The sequence below is a fragment of the Salminus brasiliensis genome, chromosome 10 (genome assembly GCF_030463535.1).
Source record: "Salminus brasiliensis chromosome 10, fSalBra1.hap2, whole genome shotgun sequence".
Classification (NCBI taxonomy): Eukaryota; Metazoa; Chordata; class Actinopteri; order Characiformes; family Bryconidae; genus Salminus; species Salminus brasiliensis.
In genome coordinates this window covers 15,302,185-15,321,822 of record NC_132887.1, presented here as the reverse complement: position 1 = coordinate 15,321,822, position 19,638 = coordinate 15,302,185, and the positions used below count along the sequence as shown (strand labels likewise).

The window sequence follows — 19,638 nt, the reverse complement described above, 5'->3', positions numbered from 1 at the left end:
GCAGTGTTCAGGGGTACGATCTGTTTAAAGAAGGGGTTCACAGAAAAATCTCATTTACACAATTTGTGTCCTTACCTCAAACAAATACTTTGACTTTCATTATTTTGGAGCATGGAAAGAATTGAGTACATTTGATTATTTTGGTGAACATTTCCTTTAGAGGTTTGTACAGGTTGCAGTGTTTTGTATGAATGTGCTCGCTGACTTGTTTGTTAAGACTCTTTATTAAAATTTTGGAAATTATTGGAAACATGAATCACTTGAAATTGAGCTGATGTGGCCTAATAATAAGCAGCGATGACTGATGGCTTTCCACACATGATCAATCTAATGCAAATATAATTTGTCTGTGAATCTGTTGGTTATAGTGCTGTAACTCACATATTTTATGATATGCCTGTGCTGTATGAAATGCTACCAGCTATCAGTTACGCACATGACATGATCATGCCTTTACTTGGCTCTCATTTTGCTCCATGCTATTTTTTATACATACCTATTTTAATTAGATCCTGATGTTTTAAGGATGGGTATTAAATGGGTTTGTGTTAATTACGACAAGCAAAAACAAAAAAAAAACAAAAAAAAAATGATTACAAGCACTGAAAATGACCTTTCCAATATGGCCTTCCAATGTTGACCTCAAAAGGCGGAGCTTCCCGGTTCTGTCGTTTACTGGCAGTAGCCAATCAGCGAGCAGCAGCGCTCTTGGCGCGGTATGGGAACAGAAGTCGTACCTAGTTAGCCAGCTTCGGTCAGCGACGGATGATTTTTGACTGTTATTTTAATTTTACAACGATGGATCGTGGTTTAGAACTGACACTAATTCTTGATTGAACATCGATGGAGGATAGGGGTGTTTCGTTAACATGCTAGCTACTGTTTCCACTTCATTTCTACACTGATTTGTCAGTACTATTGACCTGCATATCCTGCTAGCGAACTAGCTATAGCTAGTAGCCGCTGCATAACTGGAGACAATGAGTGCGGCGAAGGAGATCAGACGTGAGTAAAGTTTGTTAAACTGTTTGTTTCGTTTGCGGATCAGAAAGGTGATCGATTTCATAAACTAAACACTGCTAACCACAATGTCTATACAGATGGTTACACTCCTGGATGTTGTCTAACTTGTTAGTTCCTTATCAGCTGTCATTACTTCGTCAGCAGTGATGATCGTTATAGCCTATAAAATACGTAGCCTAATTGTATTCATCTATATTAATACTGTCATATTGCTTGATTTAGACAATCGGTTAGTTATTGTATAAGTTTAGTTATTTTAGCTAACGTTCGTACTACTGATTTTGCAGAGGTCTATGTATGTTCATTACCAGTATTTTCCTGTCGTTGTTAGATGGGACAACAGCCTCAGCTTTGGTGAAGCAGAGCTGTACCGTTACATTTGTTTACGTTCTCCCTTCGTGTTCACACAGAGCTGCAGAAAGCCAAAAGCAAAGCCCAAAGCTCCAGTAATCTGAAGGAGGAAGCTAGTCTCTGCAATCAGCTCGGAGAGGTCTTGGCCAAAAGTGGTAGGAAACCCTAAGTAAAGTTAAATGACAGCTGACTGGTGTTTTGGGGATGATCTCTGTTGTGAACCCTGTTGTTCTCTGTGGTTTGTGTGTTAGGTGATTACCAAGCTGCCATTGAGGAGCATCGGCAGGAGTTGGCCCTGTCACAGATCTTACAGGACGTGATCGGTTGTGCTGTAGCCAGTCGGAAGATCGGAGAGTGTTACGCTGAACTTGGGAATATCGAAGCTGCTCTCAAGGTAAGGAAAGGCTGATTGATTTTGACCTCTACGATGATTTCTGTGATTTCGTGACCTCGCGTGGAAGACACTGACCTGTCTCTTTTGCAGCATCAGAGACGGCATTTGGATCTGGCTCGGTCTGTCAGTGATGCAGTTGAGGAACAAAGAGCTCTGGCCACCATTGGCCGGACTTACCTCTTCCTTCATGACTCTGACCAGTCACTGGACAGCCTGAAGCAGGCCGAGGACGCATTCAAGAAGAGTCTGGCTATAGTGGATGAACGTCTGGAAGGTCTTGTTCTTGTTTTCTAGTTTCTACTGATGTGAGAAATCAGCAGGTGACAAAGACACAACAGTGGAGAGTTGAGTTTGCTGAGTAGTTCATAAAAGAAGAGCTGATGCTAGTATGTCATCACATCAGACAAAAAGCCTGTGTCTCCAAAATAGTAACTTTACAGGAGAATTGTATTTGCACTAAATACTACTGCACTGCGTCACTGGACTCTTTTGCACATTGCGTTACTTGTTCTTTATTGTAAAAGTAGCTGAAAAACTAAAAACTCTGCTGTTTTCTGGCTGATCCTCCACAATAACATAGAAAGCCCATTCTGTTTGCACTATCCCACCTCCTACTACAATCTCAGTCTAAACTCAGTCTGTCTAATTTATTTATTCTATCCTGCCTGTTACACTTTTTAAGTATGTGGGGTGCATGTATTTGTCACTGTACAGTGTACACTGTACAGCGAAATGTGTCCTCTGCATTTAACCCATCTGTACTCACTGACTACACACACCCAGAGCGGTGGGCAGCCAACTCCAGCGCCCGGGGAGCAGAGAGGGTAAAGGGCCTTGCTCAAGGGCCTAACAGTTGCAGCTTGCCAAGCCCGGGAATCGAACCCACAGCGCTGTTATCGATAGCCCGGCGCTCTAACTGCTGAGCCACCACTTCCCTTTTGTCTGCACTCTTGTGTTAGTGTTGTCATAATACCAAACATATGACTTTGGATACGATACCTGCCTAAATATCTCAATACTGAAACGATACCACAGCAAAAAACTAAAACTTCAAGAAAAGTAATGAAATAATAAATGATCAAACATAGAACATATTTATTTTTGTTTTTTTATTTATTAATAAGCAGAAATATTTAACAATGTGAGGTTTGCCATCAGTTGAGCACAGCAGTAACAGTAGGAAACCAATTTTAACTTAATAAATCAAAATAAATAATGTAAAATTATGTCACAGCTGCTGAGTTATATAACTATTGAACATCTGAACAAAAATAAATCAATTCTCTGTTGCAGCAGCTGAGCTTTATGGCCATGTTATGAAGACACATGTGGCGTGTGTGTTTGGCTCCTCGCCTCAGAGCAAACGGGGAACAGAACAGCGGGTCTGGTTTAGAGGCAAATAAACACAGTGGCAGGTCGGCCAACATGATCGAGGTCATTCAATAAGTTAATAACGTAATTATTGTGACAGGCCTGTTTATATGGCGCTTATCTACGTGTGAACGCCTGATTTTAGCAGCATTGAAGTTAGGGCATACATAACGTTACCTTACATTAGTAGTTCTCAAAAAAGACAATGCAGCGTTACTTAGTTCTCACTGCCCTAAACTGCCCTGACTGGAGCTTGGTGTAATTGTTATGGCTGGATCATTATTCACTAACCTGAGCTTCTTTTAATTTGCATGTCTGTCAGAAAGGTGCTTTGTTAAGTTAGAGGTGTTTGCTCCTTTGGTCTGTACAGGGTTAAAGCGTAGTTTGCAGACCGGGGTTGATGTGTCTACGGGGTTGCTCCGACTGTGAGATGCGTATGCAAATGAATCCGTCTATTAGTAGCCATGCTACGCTCTCTTCTGAGCAGGCCTGCACTGCAGACAGAGGAGGCAAGCGCCGGAGTGCTGCGCGCGCACACTGCCCCCCTGTGGCACTCGTTGGAAATACCGCTTATTTTAAAACGCGCTCATAAATGGGGCGTTGTACCGTTTTTAATTTTCACATATCGGTATACCGTGCAACACTACTCTGTATACAGATGAAATGACAATAAACCTCTTGACTTGAGAAGGGGGAAACTTTTTTTTTATTATTAAACCCTTTTAATAATAAAAAAAAAGTTTCCCCCTTCTCAAGGGAGGGGCTGGCTTTGTTTTTTAAGCATTTCTATTGGTCCATTCATCATGAAAGTTTGACCCAAGTCAAGAACAACCAGATTCAAATTGTCAAAGTGAAAAATGGTTTTTGAAAATATCAAATATTAGCATAATAGGCCAGCATCCATTCAATATTGTGCTCACTGCAGTAAAATAAATGTCATCAAATATTTTTTGAAATATGATTTTAAACTGCAAAATAATTGAACAATTATCTGTTGATACCTGTCAATAATTCTGCTATTATCTTACAGTCTTTTGTTTGAAGAGCAAATCTGTGTTTGGGGTTGATGTATCCTATATGTGTCTGTGTGCTGCAGGGATTGTTTCAGCTCGGGAGCGGAGTGAGATGAGAGCGCGACTGCTGCTGAACCTGGGCTTTGTGTGCGATGGTCTGAAGGACCCACAGCGCTGCAGTGAATTCATCCGTCAGAGCATCTACATCTCAGAGTGAGATTTTCCTTCTTACTGCCTGTGGCAGTGTGCTTTATGCCCTACACAGTGACAGTGTAGACAGTGGTGGCTTCGTGATTAGAGCACTGGGTTATTGATCACAGGGTTGTGGGCCCCATACCCATGTCAGCAAAGCTGGCACTATTGGTCCTTGAGCAAGGAAGTTGAAGCTCTTTGCTTTAGTGGCACTGTAGCAAAGCTGACCTCAGCGCTCTGACCCCGACTCTAGGGAAACAAGCTAGTGGTTTGTGAATTGAATAGAAATTTCATTGTAGTGTACATGTGTATATAATGACAACAAAGGTACTTGAATGAACACTGTGCCTAACTCTTCTCCTCTTTTGTTCTTAGAAAGAACAATCTTCTAGAGGATCTGTACCGTGCCAACTTCAACCTGGGCAATATCCACTTCAGAAACGGGCAGCACTCACTCGCCATCCGATGCTTTGAGAAGAGCAAAGAGTGTACACACAAGATGAGTGACAAATTTAGCGAGAGCGAGTGCTTCTATAACATTGGCAAGGTACCAGTCACCTCTCTGTAATAGTGTTATGAGAACCATGTTAGGCTTACACAAATCCTGAGCTAGCTTTGATCTTTTGAGAAATGCTTTGCATTTAATGTGTGTGCAGGTTCTGCTGAATCTGGGAGACTTTCTTGGAGCCAGGAGATCTCTGAAGAAGGCCTTCCAACTAGGGTCCCAACAGCCTGCTGAGAGAGAGGCTGTAAAAAGGGACTTAAGATATGGTAAGAGGATCTTTTTTTGTTGTTGCATATTTAATTGAGCTGTGGGTTTGTTTTTTTGTTTTGTTTTAGTTTTTTTTTACATGTTGCTGCTGTTTCTGTAGCAACCCGTGGCTCTAAGCTGGAAAAGGCTATGTCAACCATCACTAATAAAGTCTCCCAGGAGGCCTTGGGGCTTGCAGAGGAACTTGGGGACATCTACTGCAAAGTGGGCTGCTATTCCAAAGCTCTGGATGCTTATCACACCCAGGTAGGGGCCTGCTGTATTCTACATTATGGCATTAAATGTTTTTTCTGTAGACCTGATTACTGAAGTTTAGAAGCTTTCTGCTCTTTGTGTTCATTCTTGTACTACTCTTATGTGAGGGTTTTTTGTTTGTTTGTTTTTTTTAAAGCTGTCGTGTGCTGAGGCCTTAGGGAAGCCTACACGAGAGCTGGCGGTCATTCACGTTTCCCTTGCAGCCACACACTCTGACCTGCGGCAGTACCACAAAGCTATAGAGCACTACAGACATGAACTAGAGCTGAGACAAGGCAATGCCAAAGAGGTACTGCAATACTCTTATGCACACTGGGTCACTGACGCTTTACTGAAGCATTAACCTTCTCTTCGCTTAACTTGTGTGATTGTGTGTGTCAGGAGTGTGAGACATGGCTGAACATTGCAGGCTGTCAGGAAGAGTCAGGCAAAAGCATGGAGGAGATGGACAGCAGTTATGCTACTGCCTTGCGCTGTGCTGAGAGAGCAGCTCAAAACAAGCTACAGGTCAGCAAAGTTTCAAACTATCTTGCCGTTAAGTCCATTTGCAAGTTATTATTTGTTTATTATTATTATTATTATTGTTCCTCTAGTTTCCAGTGAGTCTTTAGTACAATTTGAAATGCAATTTATTTTACTTGGGGAAATGAGGTAATGTAATTATACCCGGAAGCAGATTTAATCATTTTGAGGCAATAGGTAAACAGTACCGGGGCTCCCCTTCTACCACAAATGTTCAAAATGTGTCATTTGGCCAAGGATGCCCAAACGTTTTTAGAACATGTATATTTACCTACAAGAATGACTGTTGGTCTTTTGGTTGTGTTGTCGGCTGCAGAGACGAGTTTTGCGCGCATGGCTGCAAGTACAGAGGCGGGTCAGTTCAGCAGGTGCTGATGCCACAGAGGCCCGTCTCCAGGAGTTGTGTGAGGCAGAGGGCCGTGGGTTGGAGGACAGTGAGGAAGAGGAGGAGGAAGAGCAGCTGCAGAACAGCGAACCTCTTGACAGTGACTTTCAGCTCTCAGACTCAGGTGAGTAAACAAACTGAGAAAGTTATGTTCAAGAATTGAGGTGTGAAAGTGCTGAATGTGCTGAATCTGTTTATACATGGGATAGACGAGAAAGGCCTAACAAGTTTGTTCTCTGGACAGATGAGGACCTGGAGGACTATGAAAAGCTTGTGAGCGGCAGGAGAAAATCTGTAAAGGTAAGAAGGACCCCTCTGTATCGGATTACAGGAGACCTGTGAAGAGTATGAAACAAACTGCACTTTGAGCCCATTTTAGCGGGTTTTTTTGACGATCAGATCACATTTAGATTTCACTTGTCCACCTAGAAAGGTTGGGCATAAACAGCCCTGCGTAATCCCATTCATTGTGATGGGATTACAATCTGATCACTCAAACCCCATTTAGATCTGTCAGAGACAGATCTCCCCACTCAAATGTTTTGTAAATGTCATATGCAATTACAACAAATTGTGAAAAGTACACTTCAGATAACAAAGGCTACTGTGATTAGGAGCAGCATCTAAGCAAGCAGAATGAAAAGATTAAACTCTGTCTTTGCTTTTAAAGTCCTCTTTATAGCAATCTTTTTGTGGCTGTGTTGATTATAGTTCAGAGATGCTGGGCCAGGCCCAACGAGGGCAAAGATTTCTGTCACACAATGACATTTACTATACATCTGACAGGGCAAATGCACCAGATGATTCTGGGAGAGCAGAGTGCAGAGACACATTTCAGATTTTAGTTTATCTGTTTTCCCATCCTGGGTTTTTTGTGTGTGTTTTGGAACAGAACGAATGGGTTTGTATGATCAGCAACAATGCAAGAACCACCAAGGCACAGCTTTGACATGAACTGGAAGCTGCTGCAACTGTAATGAATATAATTAGAATATACTATGGTACTGATTGAAATAAGGCTTAAGAAAGGCTTGAGGCTTTTTGATCTCATTTAAATCTGCAGTGTTCTTTACCTTGTGTTAAAATTTCTTTGTGTTAAAAATATTGAATCAACCAATAGAAATGCTTGGTGTAAAAACTTTTCCCATTGACTTTTATTAAAGGTTAAGAAGGTTAGTGTTATTTCTCCTTCTCTCGTAGAGTTACCATTTAGAGATATGAGGTTTTTCTGTGATCGCAACAATATGGAAAGTGGCATAGAAAATGCTGGTTTGTTTACTTGGTCTCCTCTAATGTTTAAACTCTACCCAAAACAGTCTTGCGCTCTTATGCAATCTTTCTGCCTTTCTCTGTCTTGAATTTTCAGTGGAACAAACGTAATGAAAAGGGCGAGACGGTGCTTCATCGCGCCTGTATAGACGGTAACCTGAAGCAGGTTCAGTACTTGGTAGAGCAGGTGAGCTGAGCTGATCACATGAGTCTGACCAGTCAGCCCCTGAATGATCAGGTCTTAAATCGCTGTTGTCTTTCTGAAACAGGGTCATCCCCTCAACCCCAGAGATTACTGTGGTTGGACTCCGCTCCATGAGGCCTGCAACCACGGCCATCTAGGTACAGAGTAAACAAGAACCTGATGAGCATTGGCGCACATAGAAACACGTGCCGCTCAGATCACACACATTTTTGCAATGTTTTATTAAATATTTACTGATCTATAACTATCATGTTTCTCTGGTGTTTTCTCAGATCTATGAAGTTGACCAACCCTGTGTATGTTTTTGTTTTTGTTCTTTTTCTTTCAGAGATTGTATCTTTGCTGCTGGACAAAGGAGCCAACATTAATGATCCTGGTGGACCACACTGTGACGGAGTCACACCTCTGCATGATGCCCTTAACTGTGGCCACTTTGCAGTGGCACGGTTGCTGGTGCAGAAGGGGGCATCAGTAAACTTGCGCAATAGCAAGGTTTATTCAGCGTCTGATGTTATGTTAAAGAAACAGTCTGTTTTGTGGTCTTACAGATTTACTCTTTTGTCTAAATGCATTCACACCGATCAGCCATAACATTAACACCACTGACAGGTGAAGTGAAATACATTGATTATTATACAGATCTGCTGCAAACATCTTTGTGCCAGATAGCACAGGACACCGTCAGAAGTTTTGTGTGGTCCATGCATCGAATGCTCAGATCTGTTATGTTACTAATTACGATTATCTAATGTTAATGTTATGGCTGCTCTGTGTACAATCAACCATGGTCAATTTTTGGTTTTGATTTTTGTTTTTTTAAGTGAAAAGTAACATCCTCTTCACATTTCAGCACATTCTAAAGCATAATTACTGTTTATTTGCATAATTTAACATTTAATTTAACAACAGAAAAAGTGGCTTCTGCAAAAGTAATAATACATTTAATTCATTTTCATTATTTTTTTTTCCAATATGTTAAATTCAGAAAATGAATGGTAATTGTGTAATAAAATGTGCAGAAATTTGTGTTTATGTTTTTGTTTTTTGTGGGAGGGTTTGTTCACTTGTTTTCACTCAACAAAATCAACTAAATGTGTAATTTGACCAGGGATGCCCAGACTGTTATTGTTTTACCTCAAAAATTAATTGTTCACTTTGGGTGTGTTTTGTGCTTATGGGTGTCTTTGTTTATGTTTTTCTTTTAGGGCGACAAACCTTTGGACAGCTTGCGCCAGTGGCAGAAGACATATAGTCGTGATCTGGATCATGACACACAACGAGAGTGTACAGAAACAGAGAAATTGCTGAAGAGGGCACAGGCAGGAGGAGGTGAGTATGAGGACAGAAAAAGAAACTGTGTTTTTGAAAGAAACTAAAGATGACCATTAATATTGTGTGGGTGTGTTTTTTTTTTTTTGTTTTGTTTTTTTTTGTTTTTTTTTTTTACTCTAAAGATTGGGACCTCATCATTTCTTCACATATTTATTGTTCTTTCATGTCTCACTATTCATTATAAATTTCATAGGAAATATGTCTGTATAAAAGGAAGGGAGGGGATTAAGTATATATCAGCTTTGATGATTAGCTTTTGATATGGGAAGCGTAATTCATGGTCTGTCTCGCTCACTCTCTCACTCTTTCTCTTAGTTGCAGCTGCACTAGTGTCTCCTAGGACTGTCCTACAAAACAGCCAGCTGTTTGATGCCGAGTGCTCAGAGCCGCTGTTGCAGCTGGACGAGCCCCACTCTGCTTCTCAGCATTCCCTGTCTAGTACACGTACCCCGCCAAAAGCCAACACTCCCCCAAGACCCAGACGATCCAATGGACCCCGTCACCGACTCCGAGGGACAGAGGAGAATGTTTTATTTGGGGTGGGACTAGACACTGTACATGTTCATTTACTTTGCCTATGTTGTGTCGTTACACTCCTGCAGGTTTACATGCAGCCATCCAGAGTTAAGTTTTCTCCCCAACTCTCCAATCTTTTTCAATAGGAGGACAGCAGTTCTGACCACTCTGACTGCTCCATCAGCCCACTGCGCCCTGTACGCCCAAGACTACGTTTCCCAGAAGTCCTTCCATCCCCAAAGGAAGTTTGTCCCAGTCGGGATGTCCCACCCACTTCACATGGGGGCAGAGAGACAGTGTTGCCTCCTCAGCCAGCCTCTGGCAGAGACGAGTATCAGAGAGCTATGCAGAACCTGGGCAGTGCCAAGAGTCGTCTTCTCACTCACAGCCTATTAGAGCCAGCTTTCAGCAGCACACCGGCAGTGTCTGCTAATCATGTTTCAGCTCTAGTCCCTGAGGATGAGTATGTAGGGGATGGGTGGCTAGAAGATGACTTGGGGAGCGCTCAACCAAAAAAGAAAAGGAAAGTTGACTCTGAACAGAACAGCAGACGGGACAGTGTGATGTCTTCTCGAAGTCAAATTTGTGTGTTTGGATCATCACAGCCTTCTGCTAGAGGTATGTTACATGAAGAATGTTGTATTTTTAGGAGGTTGCTTATAGAGCAGCAGTGATTGGTCAACAAAATTGATTAGCTGTTGATGGCGTTCATTATGGGTAGAAAAAGCTCAATGTGTTTGTGTTAAAACTAAAACTAAGAATCAGTTATGATCAATTGCATCACGCCTTGAGAACAGAGTGGTAAAATAAGTGGAAGCACATGTTCTGCTTAACAGGAATGAAAGCCTGCAGCCTTGGCAGTTCTATTGGATGAGACTGGTGACTATAGTAAGCACTGGGCTGCTATGATTTCTGTTGTTTCAGTGCAATTTAGTATTATTATGGTGCAGTAAATGGGAAGAAAAAACACATTAGGGTGTTTATAAGCAGGATGTGGACATGCAGATATTATGGAGGAAAAAAATCCTCTCTATTTCAGCTTCATTTGAGGCGGATATAAGGATGCAACGTTGCTGTTTTTGTTTAGTTTTTTACCACTTGGGGGTGCACTAGCCAGGGTTGGAACAGCAAAAGTAGAATTTATCAGCATACAGTGATTTTTGTTGGACAAATCACTGAGTTGATAAAATACTACAAACAGCATTTTTGTAGTTAAATAAATAAATACAAAATATCTGTTTGTAATGACAAGTACATCCCATGTTTAACAATGAGTGTGTCTTTTCATGGAGGCCCACAAGTACCTCCTTTTTGCTTACCTTGAGGCATTTGCTGATTTAAGCTAAAAATAATAGATAACAGATTTCCTGAAGTGCAGGTGATGAAGTAAAAAAATGCATTTTTTTTTTGCTTTGGTCTGTTGTGTGTATTTAAGCTCTTTCCAACTAGAAAGACTTTATTAATCTCTAAACTTTACATATACTTTACATACTCTACATCCGCTACAGTGCAGCATTTTGATTTGAAACCTAGACAATGTGGGTTTTCTTTTAGAAAGATTGATGGTTTGCCATTTTCTGTGTTGGATCTTAAATAGTTTCATTTCATGAATCTGAATGAGTCTTTTATGAACCTGCATGTTTTAAGTATTAATTTTTATCCATCTCTCTCTGCAGTTCAGTCATCCTCCAGCAGGGGTCTCTCACTGAAAAAGAGCAATAAGGCGCGACAGGTGAAGATGAATCAACTGCCTGGCATGGTGATGCTCGGCAGGAGAGAGGTCAGCAGGTCGCCGAGTCCCAACATCCCTGTTGACGATGACCCTCCTCAGGCAGTGCGTCCTCAACCATACAGCTCACAGGCGATGGTGAGATTCACTCACAGCATTATTTTCAGATATTTGCATTTGCTTTTATTTCCAGAGCAGCTTACGAAAGTGCTTCTCTGTTTATTCAGGAAATATTCTTAGCTTGGGCGCGTAGTCCGGAAGGTCTTTCAAGCTTAGATACTGCCACATCCAAAAGTCAGTACTTATCTATAGATACAAAAATGCCAAATACTTAACAAATGTCACCAAAGCCAGTGAAAAGAATGCAGAAGAGGTGTGACATGACTGAACTTGGGAACATTTGAAGGTCAGTTGTAAGACCAGCCAGAAAAGTGTTGTAGTAGTCTTTCATCATCTCAAGACTTGATTAAACAAACATCTGGGTGACCTTTCTAAACAGGTTTGTCCTGTAAACTGTAATACATTTAGTGCTGAATGGCTGAGTTTGTTCTTGGTTTTGTGTTCTAGCCACAGGCAGCCCTTCAGACCCCGACACCTGCCATGCCTGCACCAATCAGGATGAGAGTCAGAGTCCAGAACAATGTCTTCCTGATTCCTGTTCCACATAGGTATGAAGACTGTTGTCATATGTGTGCTTTGTTTGTGTGTGTGTGAGCGAGATTAAGCACAATGAGCTGCCAGTTTATTCATCTATTGCCACCCCCCACCCCCCATTATTGAGGATCTATGGAATGATGGTGCTCCTTCCAGTACTTTTGAGATGAGTTGCGGTGATGATTATCCAACATCCTGGCCTCATCACTGATATTAATCAAATTCTCACATCAATGTTCCACAATCAAGTATCAAGAAATTAAAATGGACAAGCAATAACATGGACAGTTTCTCTAACAAAAGCAGGATAAACATTTTTTGGTTTTGTTTTGTTTCAGTGAAGCTGACTCCTGCACCGTGTCCTGGCTATGTGATCAAGCTGCTCAGCGTTACTACCAAACCTGTGGGCTGTTGCCACGTCTCTCTCTGCAGAAAGAGGGTGCTCTTCTCTCACCAACTGACCTGCTCCTGGCTGTACTGCACACCAACGAAGAGGTCACAACACATAGTTGTTTATTCCATGCTAATTTTAAAAGCAGGTTTCAGGAACTTCAGATAGTCCAGTTTCTTTGCTTCAACCTAACGAGAGGGTGAGGGAGATGGAGAGAGGGAGAGAGAATGTGGACTGTCCCGGGGGCCCTGGGATGAGTGCTTTGAGAACCACTAGACAATAATAGAAAATGTAATATATGCTTCTTAATTCATTTGACCATTTTTGGCCAGCTTTTGGTCTTGCAGTTGTGGTGGGCTTGTAAGGCACCAAGGTAAACTGTATATGAAACTGTATGTTTGGTTGTAAGTCAGTTAAATGTGAACGTTCTGGGTGTAGGTTTTGGCAGAGGTGTGCTCCTGGGACCTCCCGCCTCTTCCTGAGCGTTATAAGAAAGCCTGTTCGAGTTTAGCTGTGGGTGAGTGTCTAATATCATGAAAATCATATATCTTAACAGCTTGTTTGTGAATATAACTCTGTGTGTGTGGTGGGGTTTTTTTGGGGGTTTTTTTAAGAGGAGAACAGGCGTGTGCTGCGGCTGTGTGAGGTGCAGGATGGCTCTCCCTGCGTGACCGTGTGTGGTCTTAGCCTGGCTCCTGCGTGCTTGTCCCCTCTCCTTCGTGCCCTTAAACTACAGGACAGTCTTACAGAGCTCTGCCTCTCTGGCAACCGCCTCAACGATGACCTCCTGCCCGAGCTTATCTCTGCAGCTACCACAATGCCCCGACTACGACTTCTTGATATCTCGGCCAATCAGATCACAGGAGATGGTCTCAAGAAGGCAGTTACCACTTTGGAGGGAAGCAGTAAAGCTGTGTTTCCGGTAATGCCTTTTTGTATTGCTCTCATTGTTGTGAGGAAAGTAATGTGTGTGGTTTGTTTGTTTGTTTGTTTGTTAAACATATAGATTATTGCTATGCATAAGCTCCATTATTATGCAGGAGCTCACTTGCTTGCATCCCTCTGCCCTGGAAACCTTAAATAAATAGGCATCATTAATAAGACGCTTGTTTTGCTGAAATTATATCATAATTATATTTTCCTGTGGTAGAATAGCCCTGTCCAAGACAAGTTGGGTACCTGAATATTCATTGGCTGGGAATGGGGTTTGTCAGGGTTACTCACTACAGCTAGCATTCACGTTCTTATACTCTTTATACTCTTATACACTTTTTTAAAGTCATCTTCTGGAGTTCTGAAGAATGCTGGAAGTATTTTGGTTGAGGTTGAAGTTTTCCCTAGTTGGGACAATTTGTATATACTCCACATTTGAGACATCTTGGTGGTTTATCAGGGTTTCTGTGGAAAGTGCTCATTTGTAAAGGCATGCAATTGTAAAACTGCATGTTTCATTATTAATCAGTCTTAGTCGATTCAATGGAGTGCAGCATATTCTGAGTAGAAATCACAGTACTCAGTATGGGGGAGTATTTAATAAGTACTTTATTACTTAACTTTTTATATAGTGTATGTAAACTTCTGTTTTCAACTGTATTCTATATAATATATAAGACTTATATAGACTTATAAAGACTTATAACCTATGTTTTATGTTAGAATGTAGTATGTTAGAATGTCTATGTTTTTTCCTTTTGTGGTCATAAAAAGGTCTGAAGTCATTTTATGTTAAGAATTGTGCACAAACCCTATTCATGCCAAGCTTAAACCCTGAGTTAACACTCCACCCTAATGCAGATATTTTCTATACCACATGATCTGAAAGAACATGCTACACAGGAAATGGTGTTTGTGGTTCGTGTGTGTGTGTGTGTGTGTGTGTGTGTGTGTGTGTGTGTGTGTGTGTGTGTGTGTCACATTTAAGTACAATTTCTTCTTAAGGAGGTCAGATATAATTTAATCCATTTGAGTAAGCAATTCCATACTTTGCAGAACTGGAGTTAGATTTACAAAATATAGAAAATTAATTGGACTTCTAACAACCATGGAAACATGGTAGACCACCAAAACTGCCACATCATATGAACAGTGCTTAAGGCTTCTGTCTTTGAGCGCTGAAAATCAAGCTTCAGTCTCACTTCAGATGTAAAAATACAGAAGTGTTTTGTTTGTTGTTTCACTGTGAGGAGATGACTGAGTGCTGTGGGTCTGTAAGAATGTGGAGCTGACCCAGAGGCAGTCACAGAAGCTACAGAAGAATATTTGCAAATCAAACTGTTGAAGCTACTGCTGTTACTGCTTGAATGTGTTTCTAATTACTTGGCTGGTGTTCTAAGGCTGAACTTTGGATATGTGTAAACTGAAGGCAAGTCTCCTGATGGAATGGAAACTAGAATAAAGGAAAAAGTGCACACTGAAACATGTGATATATTAGTTGGTTGAAGTTTCTCTATAATTGCGTCGCTTCTACTTAATGGCTGTTTTTGCTGGAAATTAAATTAAAGGGAGTGTGCTCTAACAGTGCTGTTGCATGGCTCTGTAGATTCTCGTACGCTGGCAGAATCAGCTCTAGCTTTTATTAAACAACTGAAATGAAAATATGTTCTATACAATCACCCTGACTGCTTGCACCTTGCTGAGATCATGTTCTGAAACAGTATGTAAGCAGTACTGAGAGCAGTGCAAATACTAGGGAGCAAAGCGGTTAGTTCAGAAGGGAACTGTTGTTGGTAATTACAGAATATTTATTTGGCCCAGATACAGTTTGGTTAGTTTCTGTAGCTTGACTCGAGGCAGAGCTGAAATAATGAAGACCAGCCGCACGTGTGTGTGTTCTGTAGCTGTTAAATAAAGATAATTAGTTAATAAACTAGTGATTATCTAGTTAATTAATGTTGTGTTAAGTGATGACGTCTGTTTGTTCTCCCACTCTTGTTCTGTCTTTTCCTGCTCTTGCTCTTTTAGTGTTTGGAGGAGCTGAATTTGAGTATGAATGCTCTTGGAGATGGCTGGTCTCAGGCTCTGGCCTGTCTGCTCTCAGGATGTCCTCTACTGGCCAATCTGTCTTTACAGGCCTGTGGCCTCACAGCCCGCTTCCTGCAGCAACACAGACTCCTCTTAGCCAGCGCTCTCACAGGTAAATATTGTATTTAGTGCCACTGTTACCAATAAGGTACAAGATGGTATTTATGCTCCAAGCCCTGTCCTCTTAACTGCCAGATATTGGTTGCTTTTATTTGTCCAGAACAGAGGCTGTTTATTCAGTCTTTAAGGAGGTCTAGCATTGAAGTCTGTACAATCTAACAGAAATATAGAAATGTGTTTTCTTCTGATATCTATCTAATATCTAACATATTAGCACACACTCAGTGTGGTGTCATGAGCTGTGTTTCTCTTCCGGTGGGGTAGTGGAGTGCTGAGTAGTTTGAGCTTGATGGCCAGCCACAATGTTTTTATTAAGTAAAAGATTTTAAGTGCTTTACTAAAATTAAAATAAAGTGTTTATTTAAAAAAATGTTTGATTGGTATCTGAATCATCTGATACACAACCTTGTATGAAAGCATGTTCAGTGTATATAAATGTTGAGGTACACAAAAGGACCTTGAGTAATTTGTACCTTTTGGGTGGAAAAAGTCTGTACTGTGTACTGTGGTGGAAAAAGTCTGTACCTGTACTGTGCCATCCAGCTTTCATCCTATTTTTTTTCTTTTTTTCTTTGTTTGAACTAACTCTGGATCCATTTCATTCTGATTGCTGAACAGGTACAGGGCACCTGCGATCAGTGTGCCTATCCCAGAATGCACTGGGCTCCACTGGGTTTGAGCTGGTGTTGAAGACCTTGCCTCTACAGTGCCTCACACATCTGGAGCTTAATGCAGTGTGTAAAGGTCCCACTGAACAACCTGCCCTGGACCTCTTAACCAAACTCCTAACACAGGTAAAAAAAAAAAAAAAAAAAAAAAAAGTAAGCTCTTTCTTTCTGACAGATGTCACATCAAGAATGAGAACATTAAGACCATTTACTCTGGTTAAATATTATTAGTAGTATTATTATTTTATTTATTTATTTTCTCTCTTTTTTTATATTATGATCACTTTGGAATGAACTTGGCTCAATAAATCAGCTCCACTTGCATACTTTGCTAGCCTCATTTTACTCACCAAGCAAGTATCATTTGGGTGGTGGGTCATTTTCACTCACAGCTTAAAGGAGAACATTGCGGACCATGACTTGACTGGGTTTTCGGAAATTACATGCCTTTCTGGCCCGTGGGCAGGCAGCAGTAAGGGTGTTTGAATGTGAAACTTTGGTCAACGTGTCAAACAACATGCACAAGCTGCAGAAACTCTTGATAGGTGTCATGTTGTGAGCTTTGCATCTGCGGTGCGGAGACTGCTGACCTATTTATTAATACAACTTGAAACATCACAATAATGCAAACTTTGTAAATCATGTCAGGATGCAACTCCAAATAGGAGTAGTGAAGGCTGTCATGCTCCTTCTGTCCATTAAGTCCAGACCTGTCTATCTAAGTGGTATTTATTAAGTTCAACATTTAACTGCTTGTGTAGATCACTGAGCCCTTAACTGTGTTTACAGTGTTTGGTAAAATCTTTTTTTACCCTGCAAATGATTAGACATGGATGAACCTCAGGCTTCAGTCAGGCCCAGTCAGAGTTCATCAGTATGCTGTGTCAGCTGAGACTGGTTGAGCTCACCACATCTGTTTCTGTTTTTGAGGTGTTAATTCAGGCGGTTTTCTGACTTGTCTGGTCACAGTTAAGATATTCTGTGAGTCACAGAAGGCAATGACATATTTTACATTTATATATCAAATGAGAGGAAATCTTATACGCTAAATTACCGGTCTCCCGATAGGTATACCTGTCCTGTACCTACATGTGCAAATTTCTGACAACAATGAGTGTGTTTGCATTACAGGGTGACTGTTCACTCACACATCTGAGCCTGGCTGCAAATGGTCTGACAGATCAAAGCCTCATCTCTCTCGCCAGGTAAATGCTGTAGTGTGGCTTTATTGACACTGATTGGGATGTTTTACAGCGTAGTTGGTCTCCAAACAGTTTGTTATGAGGTTTCCCTGCTTGTAAGGAACAAAACCTAAGAACCACATGTAGATAACATTAGACACCCCTAATACCATATAAGCTATGTCAAGGTTGCTTCCATGATGCCTTGCTGTCCCATAAGACATTGCCATAGAGGCAGTGTAGTGATGAAGGTCTTTTACCGAATCACAAAGGGAGCAATTGCTGATGTTGCCACTGCAGCCCACTAGTAGACATTACTGATGTCAGTTAGCATGCTTTCACTGAATAAAATACATTCTAAAAAGACATTACTTGGTGTCTCAGACCATGGACATTTGTCACTGCTGAGACAATGCCAAAATGCCAAAGCAGACACTAATGATCTGTGGACATTTTTAGATGTCTAGCTCTTTGTCCCTCCCTGGTGTCTCTGGACCTATCTGCCAATCCTACTGTGACATCAGAGGGACTCCACAGCCTTCTCAACACTCTTAGGGACGGTCGACAACCTTTGACCTATCTTAACCTTCAGGGTAAGTGATTTATTTAGAGGATATTCAGTTTTGTTGATTTGTGTCTATCCAATGATGGTTTACTTTACTTACCATATAAGTTGAAGTTTAAATGTGAATCTTTTTCTGGCTCTCTGTCAGGTTGCCAGGTGTGTGGTCCGTGGGACGTTGGGTGTTTAGATGGCCTTTCAGAGAGAGTCCAGGACCTGCGGCTGTGTTCTCAGAGACTAAACAAGCTTGACCAGCAGATCTTGCAGAAGAACTGGCCAGGACATATCCTGACCCAAAGCTCCAAATGCCTGCTCAGCACAGCCCCGGCTCAGCATTGACGCACACTGTCCGTTAGTTTCTGGGCAGTGTCTGGACTACTAAATTAAGCCAACCTCAGTGCTGTCCTACATGGACACAGTTAGGAATTTATATATATATATATAATATATATATATATATATATATAATTATATATATATATATATATATATATATATATATATATATATATATATATATATATATATATATATATATATATATATAATGTGTGTAAAGTATATTTAAATGTATTTGTGTGTGTCTGAGTGTCTGAATATGTGCTGAAGCAATTGTTTATAATCCCACTGCATTAGATAGGATAGGAAATGTTTGGGTGGCTCAATAGAACTTATCTTTCTCCTTTCTTCTGTTTTATGAAACCCAAATAAATCTACTAATTAAACTGTGATTCTGTCCTACAATTGTGACCAATGTATCTTGCTGGTATTGCTACTTGATTTGATGGCAGCTGTTGGACCTGAATGTCTGCATGACAGACCTATGTCATTGTATAATTTTCGTTCATAATATCAGGCCCTGACAATTTTCACGTCATTTTTAGCTCTTTATCTAATATTGCCAATGCTTTCTGTGCACCACACTGCCTTTCCCAACAGGTTTATGCCGATTCTCCTGTAGCTGCTGATTAGGTGAAGAGATGTTGCCAGTTCGCCCTATGATAGCTCTGCTGTACTCTGCAAAGTAATGTGCTTAGCAAAGTCTAACTTGAAGATATAGATGGATTAAGCAGATAAATAGAAATCAAAAATGATTCACTCCAGTGGTCCAACTTCTCAAGGTGTTGTGGTTTCAGATAGGAAGTGATTCTGTTCATCTGCTGCAGTGTCATACACTAGATTAGATTAGATTAGCAATTAGTTTGTGGTTTTGTCTGCAAGTGAATTTAAAAGTACCACATGTCTCACTCTTTGGCCACTGCCTGTATGAGTATTTCTCTTTCTCACACTATGGTGCAACATTAGCTCTGTCCAAAGTACCTTATTTTACTTCTTAGCTAATTTAGCAGAGTTTCTTTCTGCTGCTGTGCAAACAGATATTTCACCTTTGTTTTGTGTAAGCTGCCATTAGCTTCTCATATGTGCAGTCATGAAAACACCTGCCACATCTGTTGCTACACTGTGCATTAACCACAGTCTTCCCCATCTATTAAAGCCAGGCTGGGCAATTAGAGAGCCAGAGTCCAGCACAGTTTGATGATTTCACTTACATACCTGACTGGACAATTAACAGGTGAGATGAATAATGTGTACTTGAGCAAGAAAATCAAAGAACTGTGCAGGAATTGCAGCCCAACCCTGCATTAAAAGGACCACCACTGACCTGATTTAATTTGGGAGGTGGCCCTTATCACCTCAAACTGGTAGTTGTA

At 41.0% G+C, this 19,638-nt stretch overlaps 1 protein-coding gene across 1 annotated transcript; it reads left to right on the top strand.

Moving 5' to 3' along the window:
- Positions 1-728: 728 nt before the first annotated feature.
- Positions 729-18,401, top strand: tonsl (tonsoku-like, DNA repair protein). The gene is made up of 28 exons (XM_072689434.1): positions 729-1,005; positions 1,434-1,529; positions 1,626-1,768; positions 1,859-2,042; positions 4,236-4,365; positions 4,720-4,891; positions 5,001-5,115; positions 5,217-5,362; positions 5,508-5,660; positions 5,753-5,878; positions 6,210-6,402; positions 6,523-6,578; positions 7,645-7,734; positions 7,817-7,889; positions 8,081-8,244; positions 8,958-9,081; positions 9,400-9,623; positions 9,747-10,218; positions 11,277-11,467; positions 11,897-11,997; positions 12,322-12,478; positions 12,813-12,891; positions 12,989-13,296; positions 15,336-15,507; positions 16,134-16,309; positions 17,315-17,388; positions 17,824-17,957; positions 18,078-18,401. The coding sequence occupies exons 1-28, from the start codon at positions 981-983 to the stop codon at positions 18,263-18,265; spliced, it is 4,266 nt and encodes a 1,421-aa protein (XP_072545535.1). The 5' UTR covers positions 729-980; the 3' UTR covers positions 18,266-18,401.
- Positions 18,402-19,638: the final 1,237 nt, after the last annotated feature.